Raw genomic sequence first — 14,463 nt, 5'->3', positions numbered from 1 at the left:
TGGAGTCCTTACACTCATTAAATTGAAGAGCATCTTTTGACCTTCTTGGCCCTACAAGGGACGTATTCTTTGATAAGAAGTAAAAGTGTTTAATCTCAATGTAATTTAAATGTATTGAAGCTAACTCATCAAATTAATTTGAAAGAACCATCTTAACAGAAGTATGGGATCCACTAAGCATTTAATGATGCACAAACAATTAAAACTAAAATTTAATGGTCAAACTTAACGATGGCACCAAAATGTAATTTTATTTTTAAGTTTTAGGGCAATATTACTTAGAGAAAAAAATCTAGGATATCAAACACCACTCACAAATTAACATTTTTGCGTTTTAATCCTTGTTTATATTTGATATATGTTTTTCTTGTTCGTTACATTAACGATGTATAGCTGTATAAGTGATATTCAACATCTACAGTTTAAAATCTTTATCTTTCTCAGACCAGGCTACATCCATAATCCTCTGTAACTGTTCTGTTTAAGTAAAGAAAGGCAATAATAATAATAATAAATATGCGCGTTTGCTTAAAAATTGGCACAAACAAAACGCGCCAGGTAGGGTCGAACCTACGACCTTCTGCTTAGGAAACAGACGCTCTATCCACTGAGCTACAAGCGCCGCGGTTGCTTCTTGGGGAAATTAAACATCAAATAAAGTTCTAATATCTTGACGCCGTGAAGAATTAAAACGCAGGGGGTACAATGGAGAAATAAGTGGTGGCCTATGGTAGTAAACGCTTGAGCATCTTTTACGTCAACGGTTGCTAATTCGAACCTGCATGGATGTAATGAGCATATTTGATTAAGATGGCCACCTTATTTATCTATTTATTTCCCTGGTCACTTGGAATGATGTGAGAGGAATCCCTAAATAGTACTTTTTCTAAGACAGTACTTATCTATTACAAAGAGAGGATGATTAATATCAATATTATTCTTCATTTTAAAACATAAAATTTACATAAAAGTGCACTGTTCATAATAATGTGAACTGTTTTTCCTTTTTCAATTAAAATGATAATAACTTGTGTGTTAATTAATGAAACAAAGGATTTATTAGATAATCAATATAAAATATTAAATATATACTCCTTTCATCCCCCATATATGAGGTATTTTTTAAAATTTTATTTTGTCCCTAAATATAACAGGTGATAATGATATTTTTGAATAATTAAATAATTTTATCTTTGTTTTAAAAAATAAAATAGATAATTAATTATACATTTTCCTACTACAATCATGATATTAATTATGATATTATTAGGAATAAAATTAAAAAATTATTACATTTTTATGTGAATTTAACTAAATAACAAATTTTTACTAATATATGAAATTTAGTATTTAAAAGTACTAAATGATACACTCATGTTTATTTATTGCGCTAGAAGTCACGTAAAAGCGGGCATTGACAAGAAAAATGGGAGGATGAAGTGTAAAAGGGGGAAGAGAGAGAACGTATAGATTGGTAGTCCGTGTGATGAGGGTACGCTCCACTAACTGTGTACCCTTCCCGTCCTTCCCGCTCTTCTAAATTTAGTTGCTTCTTTCCCACCTTTCTTTATTTTTGAAGAACCTAATTTCGATGTTCATCCCACTACGTCTCTCCTCTCAGTTTTCAGACATCATGATTTTTCGTCGAATATCAATCATCTAATTCCTTTCTGCTTATTCTGGGTGCGCTTCTCTTTTTCTTTCCTTTTCATTGCTGCCTGCTAGTTTCCGCTTCGTCTGTTTTTCTTTTTTATATCAACTTTCTTTCCTCCTTAGATAGACGCATCAGAAGAATTTTCAGTTCTTCATATCCTTCCAGTTTCACATTGGCAAGGCTTCGTTCTATATGATTTATTAGCCCATCCCATGCATAAGTACATTCTAGATGCCATAATAACTTCCTATGGTTTACAAGAGGAAACCGATATCTTTTCTTATTAAAGTTTAGTAAGCGCAGATAGGAACATGGGCATACATGTATGGTACTTACCATTTTTTTTTTTTGCAGTTTAAATAAAGTATTATTGTCCTGTCTCTTTCTCTCAACTTCTGCTGTTTTGGTGATTGTATATTTGATTTCAATATTATGAATTTGAGAGGATAAAAAACTTACGTTCCATTTAGTGTATAATTATATAACTCTAAAATCTAAATATTTTTATTGATTGATCTTAAAGGACGTGGACGTGAATATATGTCCATTTAGTTACGGTTCAGACTAACGAACTTTTGAAGAAACTTTGTTCTATTATCATTCTTCCTTAATTTCCTTATAGAGACGATGAAAGGGAAACAGTTAATGAACTGAAATCTCATTATTTGGCCACCTAAGGTTTGCTCAGATCATAAAAGTAGGGTGGATTTAGGGTTTGAATCCTCTTGGATGAAACAAAAGAGAAGATTATCAGTATTTGGGAAAAGCATCTCCTCTTAATTTTGAAATTTTACGTTGTAATTCTTAATCTTGGAAATCATGATAATGAATCTCTTGTTTTTGCATTTTGTTGTTGATTGATTTTAGACACGCACCTCCTTGGTGCTCCCAACTACTTTATAACAATGGAGGGTGTCGAAGTGAAGACGCCTCTCTCGGAATCATGTTCAAAGTGGTCAGAGGAGAAGCCAAAGGCAGAACGATCTAAAGAGACTTCTGAAGATACAAATTCTTACATTGAAGCTCCAGCCAATCAACTTAGCAACGGAAAAGTGAAATCTATCACAAATTTTACAGAGACTGAATTTACATCACCACCACATGCTTTGGATGGTCAAATTGCAGGGCAAGATGAATTTTTTCCTGCGGTTAATTCAACTTCAACCTCAGATTCTATGGATGCTGTGAAAGAAAGAAGCAATCAGGAAATTGTCATTGAAAATACCGGACCAGAAGTTAAACACAATTTCTCGGATAGGCAACAAATGCTAGATGGTAGCAAAACTGCCACTTATAGTAGTGATGACCACAACCAAATTATTTCAGCTTCCTATCATGAAACACAAAATATGCAGAATGTTCACAGTGAACAAAAAAGTAATCCATCTCAAATAAGGGTCACCAGTGCTGCTGATGAAGTCTTGGGAACGATCGACAGTGAAGATCATAATGAGATTACACTACCAGCTTCCTCTTCTGAGATGAAAGGTCTTCAAAATGACCACAATGAACTAAAGTTTGGTTCTCCTCAAACACCAGCTAGTAGTTCTGATACTGAATTCTTGGAAACAGTTCAGACCGATGATCACAATGAGATTATACAATCATCTTCCCCTTTAGAAGCCAAAGATTTGCAAAATGGCAACTATGAACAAAAGAGAGATCCACCTCAAGTAAATGTTCCTACTGCCGCTACTGAAGTCTTGGGAACGATCTACAGTAAGGATCGTAATGAAAGTATACTATCATGTTCCTATTTTGAAATGAAAGATTTGCAGAATGATCACGATGAACTAAAGATTGATTCACCTGATATGCAAATTGCCAGTCCTGCTGTTGAAGTCTTGGGAATGGTCAACACTAATGATCATGATGAGATTGCAATATCAACTTCCTCCACTAGAGTAAAAGATTTGCAGGATGATCTCGACGAACTAAATATCAGTCCACCAGAAGTAGAGGTTGTGAATGCTGAAACTGATGTCTTGGGAATGATCGACACACCTACACGGGCCAAGCAGGTTGGCCATATTGATACCGCAGCTCCAATTGAATCTGTCAAAGCAGCTGTTTCCAAATTTGGAGGAATCGTGGACTGGAAGGCTCATAGAAACCAAACAGTGGAAGTAAGGATCTCTTATATATATTTTCATATTTTAATATCACCATTTTCCTTTTTCAAGTTACTCTCTCTCTCTCTCTCTCTCTCTCTGTGTTTCCAAATTTGGTGCTTCATAAGGAAATAAATCTTTTGGCCGCTTTGGTTGCTTCCTAAAGAATCTTGATCCTGGGGAGAAATATGAAAATAATAGCTATAGCTTTAATGGTTGTTGTAATGTTGTTTTGGGGGATGTCTTCAACCTGAAACTTCCTCTCGTTTGGCCTAAGTAATAATTTTATGGGCCAAATATTTTGCCTTAGTTGAAAGAGGAAGTTTTGTTTATTAAATAACCTTGGACAATATCAAAGCAGGAAATAAAGTTTAAATATGTGTATAAATGGTACTTTGTTCTGGAATAAATTTCATTAGCAAGCAAATTGGAACTGTCTTCCTCGCTTGCATCCTGCCAAGCCTAAGATAAACTATTAGTACTCACAATCACTATATCTGAAAAGGAGACTTTTACATGGTTGTACAGAGACGCCAACATGTAGAACAAGAACTCCAGAAAGCACAAGAGGAGATCCCGGGGTACAGAAAACAATTTGAGGCTGCTGAACATGTAAAAATCCAAGTATTAAAGGAGTTGGATAGTACTAAAAGATCAATTGAAGAATTAAAACTAAACCTAGAGAGGGCACAAACAGAAGAGCGCCAAGCAAGACAGGACTCGGAGCTTGCGAAGCTTAGAGTCGAAGAGATGGAACAAGGTATTGCAGATGAAGCCAGCGTGGCAGCCAAGGCACAACTTGAGGTTGCTAAAGCCAGGTTTACAGCAGCTATTTCTGAGCTTATGTTTGTGAGGGAAGAGTTGGAAGGATTGCGCAAGGAATATGCTTCCTTAGAGATTGATAAAGAAGTAGCTGTTAAGAAAGCTGAAGATGCTGTTCTTGCATCAAAAGAAGTGGAAAAGACAGTGGAAGAATTGACCATTGAATTAATTGCTGCAAAGGAGTCATTCGAGTCGACACATTCTGCACACTTGGAAGCGGAGGAGAAAAGAATAGGAACAATCATGGCTAGAGACCAAGATTCTCACAACTGGGAGAAGGAACTCAAACATATAGAAGAAGAGCTCCAAAAACTAAGCCAGCAAATTTTATTAACAAAGGATCTCAAGTCTAAACTAGACACTGCCTCTGCTGTGCTGCTTGATCTAAAAGCTGAATTAGTTGCTTATATGGAATCGAAATTGAAGCATGAAAGTGATGTTGAAGGAGTTTCAAAATTAGATCCAGAGGAACTAGAGAAGAAAACACATACTGAAATAGTAGCAATTGTCGCATCAGCTAGAAAGGAACTAGAGCAAGTGAAGATCAATTTGGACGAACGAACTAATGAGGTTAATCGCTTGAAGGTGGCTGCTGAGTCACTAAAATCGGAACTTGAGCAAGAGAAGTCAACTCTTGCCAACATTAGGCAGAGAGAGGGAATGGCCTCCATTGCGGTTGCTTCGCTTGAAGCAGAACTAGAGAAGACTAGATCTGAAATAGCTGAAATACAAATAAAGGAGAAAGAGACGAAAGAAAAAATGGTTGAGCTACCTGAAAAACTACAACAAGCAGCTGAAAATGCTGATCAGGTCAACTCATTTGCTCGAGTGGCTCGTGAAGAGCTGCGAAAAGTAAAGGATGAAGCAGAGCAAGCCAAGGCTGCAGCAACTACAGTGGAAAGCAAATTACTTGCAACTCAAAAGGAGATAGAGGCAGCCAGGGCGTCTGAGAAGTTGGCCATAGCAACAATCAAAGCGTTGCAAGAGAGTGAGTCAGCTAGAAGAAACCTTGATGCAGACCCTTCCAATGGGGTGACACTTTCTTTAGAGGAATACTATGAACTCAGTAAACGTGCCCATGAGGCAGAAGAGCAAGCCAATTTGAGGGTTGTAGCTGTTAATTCTGATATTGAGATGGCCAGGGAGTCTGAATTGAAAACCTTGGAGAGATTGGAAGAAGTGAATCAAGAGATGTTTGCCATTAGGGAATCTCTGAAGGTGGCAATGGATAAAGCTGAAAAGGCAACAGAAGGAAAATTAGCCACAGAACAAGAATTAAGAAAGTGGAGGGCCGAACATGAACAGCGAAGAAAGGCTGGTGAGTCTGACCAAGGAGTCGTAAACCAAAATCAAAGCCCCACGGTCAGTTCTGAGGGGACTGGGGACGTAAATCTCCAAGAAGCAGCTTCCGAGGAAGGTAGTCTTGTACATTACTTATCGAGTTCAAAGTCCAATGTACATGCAAACAACACTGACAATGGACCTGCCCCAGAAAAAAAGAATGGTAAGAAGAAAAAGAGGTCATTGTTCCCACGTGTTTTAATGTTCTTTGCTAGAAGAAAATCAACGAAGTCCTAGTTTTCCTCGGTAGAAATCATATGCCATGTAATGCTGTGGCTATCTTACTCCTCATCCTTTTGAAGTTCATGGGCAAGAATGGCAGGAAACTCGAATATGTAAAGAACCAGTACATGGTTAGTCATTGTTGTATGTATGATTGGCTCGAATATATTTTGCCTTACTGGAAGGATCATGTTTGGTTGGTAATTATATCATCCTTGGTAGGAAAAGAGAGAATAGGATGATTCTGTAATGTACATAGGCTTATGTTATATTGATCCTCAGGTTTTGTAAAGATTCATGAGATTTGATCAAATAAAAGTTCTTTTCCCCAGTGGTTACTTTTGCAAGTACAACTTCGTTAGTCAGAAGTTACCTAAAAATGGCATGATGCATGAAAATTCGGAAGTATTTTATAACAAGTAATAGAAATTAATCTTATGAAGCTTATTTGCATAATGAGAAAGTTATATTCATCATTAGTCCTGAGTCTCAAGATTTATTTCTGTTGCCTTAAAAGAGGCAGGATATTTTGATAATATTTAATAAATTTGAAAAAAGAATTACATGAAATATGATTAGAAGGGTGACATTTAGGTTTTTCGTAAAGAAATTATTGACACTTCGATCCCTTGAAATAAATGGCCTTTTTGAAATTGACAATAAGATATACCACGTTAACATTTTTTAAGTAGGAACCAAATGTTAGCAACTCCCTTATAAATTATAAGGGACGCAAAAACGGATCTCCTGTCGATATTATAGGCACAAGAGCATAGTATTTGCATTCAAATAGACTTCATTCATTCCAAGGTTGCTGTTCAAGTCCTCGATGGATGTTACTTCGACAACACTCACCCCATAAAATCCTTCTTGTCCATTGTCTCTCATCATATCCCTCACCCTTGCCACATCATCCCACCTCCCTACCACCGCATAAAGATTTGACATTAATACGTAAAGCCCACCATTTCTATGATCCAAGTAAAACAATTTATTCGCCAAGCATTCCCCAAGTTTGATTTCTTGGTGGATGCTGCAAGCACTTAATAATGATATCCACACAGCAGAATCAGGTCGGACCTCCATACTGTTAATAAATTCCATTGCTTCGTGAAAAAATCCTGCTCGACCTAATGTACCAACCATGCAAGCATAATGTTGCAAATCTGGCATCAAACCATACTCATCTTTCATGATTCGAAAGTACTCGATTCCTTCGCAAACAAGTGCACCATGGGTGCATGCAGCTAGAACTCCCAAAAAGGTTATTTTATCAGGTTTTAGCCCTTGTTTTTGCAGTTCATTGTAGCCAGTGAAAGCTTTATGTTCAACCCCGTAAAGGCTGTATCCTGATATAATCGAGTTCCAAGTTGCCAAACATGGATCAATGATGCTATTGAACACCCTTTCAGCATAATCCAACCTTCCGCACTTGGTGTACATGTCTGTTAGAGCAGTGCCCGTGAAATCTTCCATTTCCACGTTGTTCCTTAGGACATAGTTATGCAGCGTCTCCCCAGTCCTTAGGTACCCAAGCTGGCTACACGCGCATAGTATACTAGAAATAGTTATGGCATCAGGTTTTTGTCCAGACCTTTTCATTTGGCAGAACAAGTCTATGGCATCACTTGATTTTCCAGCCCGCACACAGCCAGATATCACAGAATTCCAAGTGATAAGAGGTTTATAACTCATCTCAAGAAACAAAAAGAAAGCAGCTTCTATCTCATCAAATTTTGAATACATGCTTATTAGCCCATTAAAGACTAAACCGTCGATAGTCAATCCATTCTTTAAGCCATAAGCATGGAAAGCACGTCCAACTGCAAGATGAGCAGGATCTATAATGCCATGAAGGACGCTAAGCAAAGCAACTGCATCCAGTTTCATGTCCAATTGCTGAGTTTGGATAAAATACTCAACTACTGACTTTATATCACCCTTCTCAGCATAGCTTGACATTATTGCAGTTAAGGAAATCAGGTTGTTGGTTGGCAAATGTTTGTAAAGAAGTTCTGCTATATGCGTGAGTCCTTGCCTTGCATATAGGCAAACTAGTGAAGTAATGACAGAAGCATGATTGATCATGCCACATTTAATGATGTAACAATGAATAGTTTCTGGAACAGCATTTGCTGACAGAAGGCACATCATTGTCACTGGGCCGGGTTGCAAACCCTCATTTAGCATTTCTTTGAAGCAAATCATTGCCTTCTCCAAGAATCCATTTTGGCCATAGGCACCAACCATAGAATTCCAAGAAACGAGACTTCTTTCGGACGTTTCTTCAAACAAAAGTTCTGATGCTTCCAAATCCTCGCATTTAGCATACATTGAGGAAAGGGCATTTTTCAATTGACAATCAAAACCAAGGCCAGCTTTAATTCCAAATCCATGAAGGGATCTTCCTTGAAGAATAAGTTCAAAGCAACCACAGGTTGGTGCCAAACCAACAATTGTCGCATGATCAGGTCTGGAACCATCTCTAAGCATGTGTACAAAGAGAGCCAGAGCATCATAACCATGTCCGTTCCGTGAATATCCATAAATCAATGCGTTCCACGAAACAACATCTCTACAAGGCATATCTTCAAACAGCTGTCGAGCATTAGTTGTAAGGCCCACTTTCATGTATAAATCCAGAAGAGCAGTATTTACGTAAACAAATCGGTTGACGCCCCGTCTTACTAATTGAGTTTGAATCTGGCTAACTTGAAATTCCGTAGCCACAGAGCTATGAGCATCGGAAGAGAGCAATGAAGCAATGGCTTTTACAAGTAGCGAAAAGGTGAGATCATTGGGATTCACATTAGCCTCTAGAAGCTGCCGAAAGATAACCAGTGGCCACTTCGCATTTTGGCTTCCATGATAGTATAAGGCAAGCAGCGAGTGAAAGAACGAGATGCCACGAGTTTTGGAGCTCCAGCCTGTACAAGCGTTCATAATCTCAGGACCTCGCGGGGATTGTAGGAGGAGACTAGCTTGTACATATTCCAAGACGGCATCGTCGTTTTGCGTGAACTGATAATTAGACGGACGACACGAGGAAAGAGTCACTCGCGTAAATGGAAAGCGCAATTGCTTAATAACGCACCATATCATTCATGTTCCATGTAATAAAAGCATGGTCTTCAAATAATATTAAATATAAGTTAATAATTATTTTATTAATAATAAAAAAATTTAAAAAAATTAAATAAATATTTTATTATAAAATAAAATTATTAAAAATAACACATAAAATTTTATTTAATTAAATTAGTATAATTTTATCGGATGGAGTATGAATAATGTAGTATATTAGATATATACAAAAATTTGTTATTTGTTATCCCACTTGACTTGAAGTTTTGACAGTGGAATAATGCTTTTTGTTGCATTAGCACATTCTACACATGGCTCATATTTTTCCTGGCAAAAGAAAGGGCCTCATATTCTCATGTCATTAGACTTTGGCGGGATTGTTTTTTTTTTCCCTGGTTATCAAATTTTTTGATTGAATTTTTTCCTATGGTTATTAAATTTTAATTTCAAATTTAAATTGTAAGAGATTTTCAACTATTGTGCTGATTTTCTAGCTCAAATGGCTTTGAAAAATTATTTTAATACTATTTTTTTTAACCACTAAATGTAAAAACCTTATAAATTTTGATATAACTTAATTTTGATCTCGTGCATGATTTTTTACCATAGACATGTATTTAAAAAAAAAGTTGTAAGAGATTTTTTAATAATAAAATCACACTTTGAAATTAAACCACCGACACTTTTGGAACAAACTATACAATTTGTGACCAAATAAACAAATTAAACTAAATTAAATTAGTTTTTCTTAATGCTTATGAAGTGATTATTTATCCCCCATATATAATACCATAGGAAACACACTAAATTCTAGCATCATACATTCTCTCTACCTATTCTTATTAATCAAAGGAATATATAGTCCAATCTTAATTATAAGAAAAGATTAACCATTTTTCAACTATTAAAAAGTGATAATTAAGTTCTTAAACTTGTTAAAAAAATATGTAACTTTTGAATTTCACTCTTCATTGGAATTAATATTTACAATAAAGTGCCCAATTTTATCGGATCATTAATTATAAAAATCCCAATTCCCATAAAACATAATGATACATTGATACTTACAATAAATGAATGCATGATTAAAAAAAAAACATATGAACACTGCATCTTTACACTTTGGATTAAGTGGGGAGAAAATAATTTTTCTATAATGATTTGGCCAAACAAATAATTTTCCTATAATTAGGAATAGAACCAAAGATAGCGTGGAAGAAAAGTAATTAATGTTTTGAAATATGAGGTGACCAACTAAAATTAAGAACGCCTTTTAAAAGTCGGCTTAGGACTAGAGAAATAGAGATCACTTAGATTAGACCCAGAAACGCTTTATAAAGAATAGAAACAGAAAGGATCAATAATTCCTTTGGATTACAATAACCACAAGACAATAGCATTGAGTGGCAAACAATCAAAAAGCCACTCAATCCTCGATTAAATTGTGAATTGATGTCAACTACGTTCTAATTGCGAGGTGCAGGATAACTTTGTGCTCTTTCACCATATGGATTTTCGAGGACTGGCACCTCCGGTCCATATATCAAACGGCAACGCTCAGTAAACGAACCAACCATTCTAGAGGCCACCTCCTTAAAGAACATTGAAGCAATCTGAGAACCAGAGCGTCAGTATTTAAAATATATATATATATATATATATTCTATCAATCAATAGTCATAACTCAAAAGTCCAAATACGAAGATGCCTGATATGGGATATTCAGTACTTACAACATCCATGAACACGAATAGAGAGCACAAAAGAATAAAGAAAGGGACCACATCACTAGAACACTAAGAAAACTAAACACGAATCTAAAATTCTTCTCCACGGGTTGACCATAGATTGCCTCTTTAAACTACATGCAAATATTTTCATGTTTAGATTTTGGACTGAAATCTAGGCATAAATATGTACGAATTGTAAAATTATGTAACTCTCATGTTGGCAAGACTCAAAGATCGATAACATTAACAACATATGCAAAACCCATGTTTTTAAATCAGACCAAATGTTTCGTCAGAAGTTGACAGTGTAACAGAGCGTGATATAAATCACAACAGCAGGAGGCGCACTAGCAATATAGGATAAAATTACCGCTAGGAACAAAAGGAGGAAGCTGAAGTAACTAGAACAGCATCTGTCATTGACCTCGTTGATTGTGTCAAAGGCCATGCTGGCAATTTTATGTTTAGAAACGTGGGAACATTGTGAAGGGAAATGCATGCCAAATTGCCAATATATATCAGGTATTAAGTTCTAAAAAAGCACATATTCTTTAACACACAAAAATATCTATTATGAAGGTGGCTAAAAAGACTTGGCATGGACTTGTATGATGCATTCAAATGAAGGGTTCAAGTCAAATCAATTTAATATTAACGGAAGAACTAACTCCAGTCAAGCAAGAATGACGACAAAAACAACACTGAGGGGAAAAGATACAGAATCACCGAGTCATACCTGTCTGTAAAGAGGAGATTGAAACTTAAAATCAACCAGGAAATAAACGTTGCAAGATCCTGGAACTGGCCCGGGATTAAATTCCCATATGTTTATCAAATGTTCAAACAGGGTACTCTGGGATACAGTGGTCTGGAGGCACAAGACAAACATTATGAGCGAAATGAAAAAAGACAATAGAGTTGGAACCCCCTACATAGTCAAATAAAGAATCTAGAGTTACACATTAAATTCAATCCATTATCTGAAAAATGACTTGAAGACACACTAGCATTGCAGGATTTTCTTCCTGCTGATTAAAAAACTCAAGTTCAATCGGATATAAAACCATGACAAGAAAGAAAGCACAATTACAAGGACAGCTGTTCGAAATTAGTTTGTGCAAAGTCTGCATTACATGTAACATGCCCATGCTCATCAGCAAATACATATATCGTAGTGGCTTAAATATAGCACTTTTCACTCTTGCCAAGATTTCAACAATCCACAAACAATTTATTGCATGCTGCATACCAATTGTCCTTGAGATGCTAAAGCAGAAGACATGAACAAAAATTAGACAAAGATGATATTTCCCATATCATTAATTGATTTTTTTCACAAGAATAAGAATATGTTTTCTAGTGGATAACAGAAATACTAGCCTCATCTTTTCTGAATGAGATAGAAGTAGAAATTAAAAGTAATATCAAAATTTGACAAAAATGGATCTATCAGTCTCATCCTTTCCATCAAAATTTGATGTAACAAACGAAATTGCTCATAAGTCTCAATAATAATCCAGAGACAATAAAAAAAATAAAACAAGGTAACCATAAGCAAGCTAGAATCCTAAACTACCATGCTGCAGGTCATAATAGGATGGATACCTTTATACGCTTTGGTCTTTCCAATTCAACATGGGAAACATAACTCTCAACAAGATATTTAAATCCAATCTCCAACTCAGCATCAAATGAACCGTCTGGATAGTCTTTAATTATCTCAGATCTCTGACACCATGGGACAAAACCATGATAGAAGTCAACAGCGGCAACGACGTTAAATAATTGCTCTGGGGAGTACCTACGGATTAAACAGTATATCAGCTTGCATATTCATTGATATATGGCTTCCAAGCTAAATTCCAATTTGCACAAAAAGAAGAAGAAGAAGAAGAAGAAGAAGAAGAATTAAGAAACGCGAGAAGCAAGGGCTTATACTTGCATTTAAAAGGTTAATAAATCGATAATTGGCAGAATTACACTGCGAGAGAACATATATCCTGTGTAACAATAGATGGAAACTTCGGGAAAACAAAATAATAACCAAATACGTCTATCGCTCACCAATTTACTAAGGAAGCTCGACTGAGACACCGAAATTAGAAGCAGAACACTCTGATTCCACCAAAGAGCATTCATTTTGTACACGTAGAAGCAAACGCATTATCGAAGGAAAAATAAAAAGAAGTATATAACCACATTACCCCAAAACGCGCTTCTCCTCGTACACTTTGGATAGTACACCTTCTTCACCATCTCCACATCCCAGAAACTGCCTCATTTGAACAAAATAATTCTGATGAAAACCTCCAACTGCTGATATAGAATGAGCGTAGCAGCCAAAGGGTTTGCAAATGGACCGGTTCTGGATGCCCGCAATAGTACTGAAGCATTGGCACCGATCGGGTTTCTCGAGCTGCCAATGGCTCGCGCCGAAACTAATTAATTGTCTGACACCGGTTTTACGCGATGAAAAGGATCGGAGAGCTTTTGAGGTAGACAAAAATGGTGGCATTTTCGAATCCCAGAAATTGGGGAACCCTAATAAAACGGGCGCGTCTAAATAGGCGCAAATCAGAAATACAATAATTACAATACAAATGCTGCTAAAATCACGGAAACAAGCTCATTGGAATTCTAACCGCAGAAATAATTGCCGATCAAAGGAAAAACTCACGAGCGAAGAACACATACTCCGAGTTAAAGCTTTTGAAGCCTATGAAACAAAAAACCGAACCTTGCAACAATCCTGAAATGAATGAAGACGCCCCGGCAAAGCAAAATCGACAAAGATTGAAAGGAACTGCAGAAGCCAAGGATTTCGTGAGAAATCGAGATTGGGGGTCGATCAACTGAACGGGGACTTCAAAGTGAAAATAACAAGAAATTATAATTGAACATGAACGGAGGCGGTTCCTGAACAATTGCGTTCCAGCCAAAACCACGTGGTTGTTCCCTTAGAAGGACCAAACAGACAGCGCCGTTGCTGCTTGACCCGAACCAAAAAAAAAATAGGAACACGCGCCTTCCACGGCAGAACCGCCTGCGTATTGTTTTGGTAATTGGCAGGTGGAAATTGACGGCAAATTCTTGTGAATGAATTTTTTATCTGCCGTGTACTTTTTTTTTACTCACTTATTGACCTTATATACTATAATACAATCACGAAAAAATTTAGGCATATTTCCTACATCATCGCTATGCTATTTATGCGGCATAATTTATGCCTATGGCATGATAAATACATGAATTTCATGAATTTTTATATAGTTTTATTTTTTAAATTCATATAATTAAATTTTTTAAAAAATAATATGTTTGTGTATAATTATTTATTTGAGGAAAAATATTTTGATGGAAGCTAATTTGGATGCACTTCAATTGTGCGCAAGAAATAGTCCCCCTTTTTTCGGGAGATTGGAAGGCTAGTCTCGTAAGCAACATTATTGAAGGGCAAATAATTCGAAAACGTACGAATGGAAGCTGGAAAAGCGATGAC

At 36.3% G+C, this 14,463-nt stretch overlaps 3 protein-coding genes, 1 long non-coding RNA gene and 1 other non-coding gene across 13 annotated transcripts; 1 reads left to right on the top strand and 4 right to left on the bottom strand.

The window, feature by feature from the left end:
• Positions 1–550: 550 nt before the first annotated feature.
• TRNAR-CCU (transfer RNA arginine (anticodon CCU)) lies at positions 551–622 on the bottom strand. The gene has a single exon. It is a non-coding gene; the product is annotated as a tRNA-Arg (tRNA).
• A 964-nt stretch (positions 623–1,586) lies between these two features.
• LOC129317162 (protein WEAK CHLOROPLAST MOVEMENT UNDER BLUE LIGHT 1-like) lies at positions 1,587–6,473 on the top strand. Its single transcript, XM_054961526.1, has 3 exons — positions 1,587–1,683; positions 2,522–3,780; positions 4,294–6,473. Exons 2-3 carry the CDS (start codon positions 2,560–2,562, stop codon positions 6,163–6,165), a joined length of 3,093 nt encoding a protein of 1,030 aa, XP_054817501.1. The 5' UTR covers positions 1,587–1,683; positions 2,522–2,559; the 3' UTR covers positions 6,166–6,473.
• On the bottom strand, positions 2,646–6,057 carry LOC129317163 (uncharacterized). 2 transcript variants are annotated; one of them, XR_008594956.1, is made up of 4 exons: positions 5,917–6,057; positions 5,360–5,821; positions 3,464–4,369; positions 2,646–3,368 (listed from the first exon to the last, which is right to left on the bottom strand). It is a non-coding gene; the product is annotated as an uncharacterized LOC129317163 (long non-coding RNA). The 2 variants fall into 2 exon arrangements; XR_008594957.1 differs by having other exon boundaries at positions 3,464–4,366.
• Positions 6,474–6,668: 195 nt separating the features above from the next.
• Positions 6,669–9,211, bottom strand: LOC129318836 (pentatricopeptide repeat-containing protein At2g04860-like). The gene has a single exon (XM_054963807.1). The coding sequence runs from the start codon at positions 9,091–9,093 to the stop codon at positions 6,907–6,909; it is 2,187 nt and encodes a 728-aa protein (XP_054819782.1). The 5' UTR covers positions 9,094–9,211; the 3' UTR covers positions 6,669–6,906.
• A 1,333-nt stretch (positions 9,212–10,544) lies between these two features.
• LOC129317652 (uncharacterized) lies at positions 10,545–14,041 on the bottom strand. Of its 8 annotated transcripts, none has more exons than XM_054961996.1 (6): positions 13,884–14,034; positions 13,642–13,770; positions 13,169–13,505; positions 12,570–12,765; positions 11,701–11,832; positions 10,545–10,847 (listed from the first exon to the last, which is right to left on the bottom strand). In XM_054961996.1, the coding sequence occupies exons 3-6, from the start codon at positions 13,477–13,479 to the stop codon at positions 10,701–10,703; spliced, it is 786 nt and encodes a 261-aa protein (XP_054817971.1). In that variant the 5' UTR covers positions 13,480–13,505; positions 13,642–13,770; positions 13,884–14,034; the 3' UTR covers positions 10,545–10,700. The 8 variants fall into 8 exon arrangements, with proteins under 8 accessions (XP_054817971.1, XP_054817970.1, XP_054817967.1 ...); XM_054961995.1 differs by having other exon boundaries at positions 13,169–13,523; positions 13,884–14,032; XM_054961992.1 differs by having other exon boundaries at positions 13,169–13,523; positions 13,702–13,770; positions 13,884–14,025.
• Between the last annotated feature and the right edge of the window lie 422 nt (positions 14,042–14,463).

The sequence above is a fragment of the Prosopis cineraria genome, unplaced genomic scaffold, assembly GCF_029017545.1.
Source record: "Prosopis cineraria cultivar Desert tree isolate PC_DT_omini unplaced genomic scaffold, ASM2901754v1 PC8, whole genome shotgun sequence".
NCBI classification, from domain to species: Eukaryota; Viridiplantae; Streptophyta; class Magnoliopsida; order Fabales; family Fabaceae; genus Prosopis; species Prosopis cineraria.
Note: the sequence above shows the minus strand (reverse complement) of the source record. Positions and strands in the feature narration are given on the sequence as shown.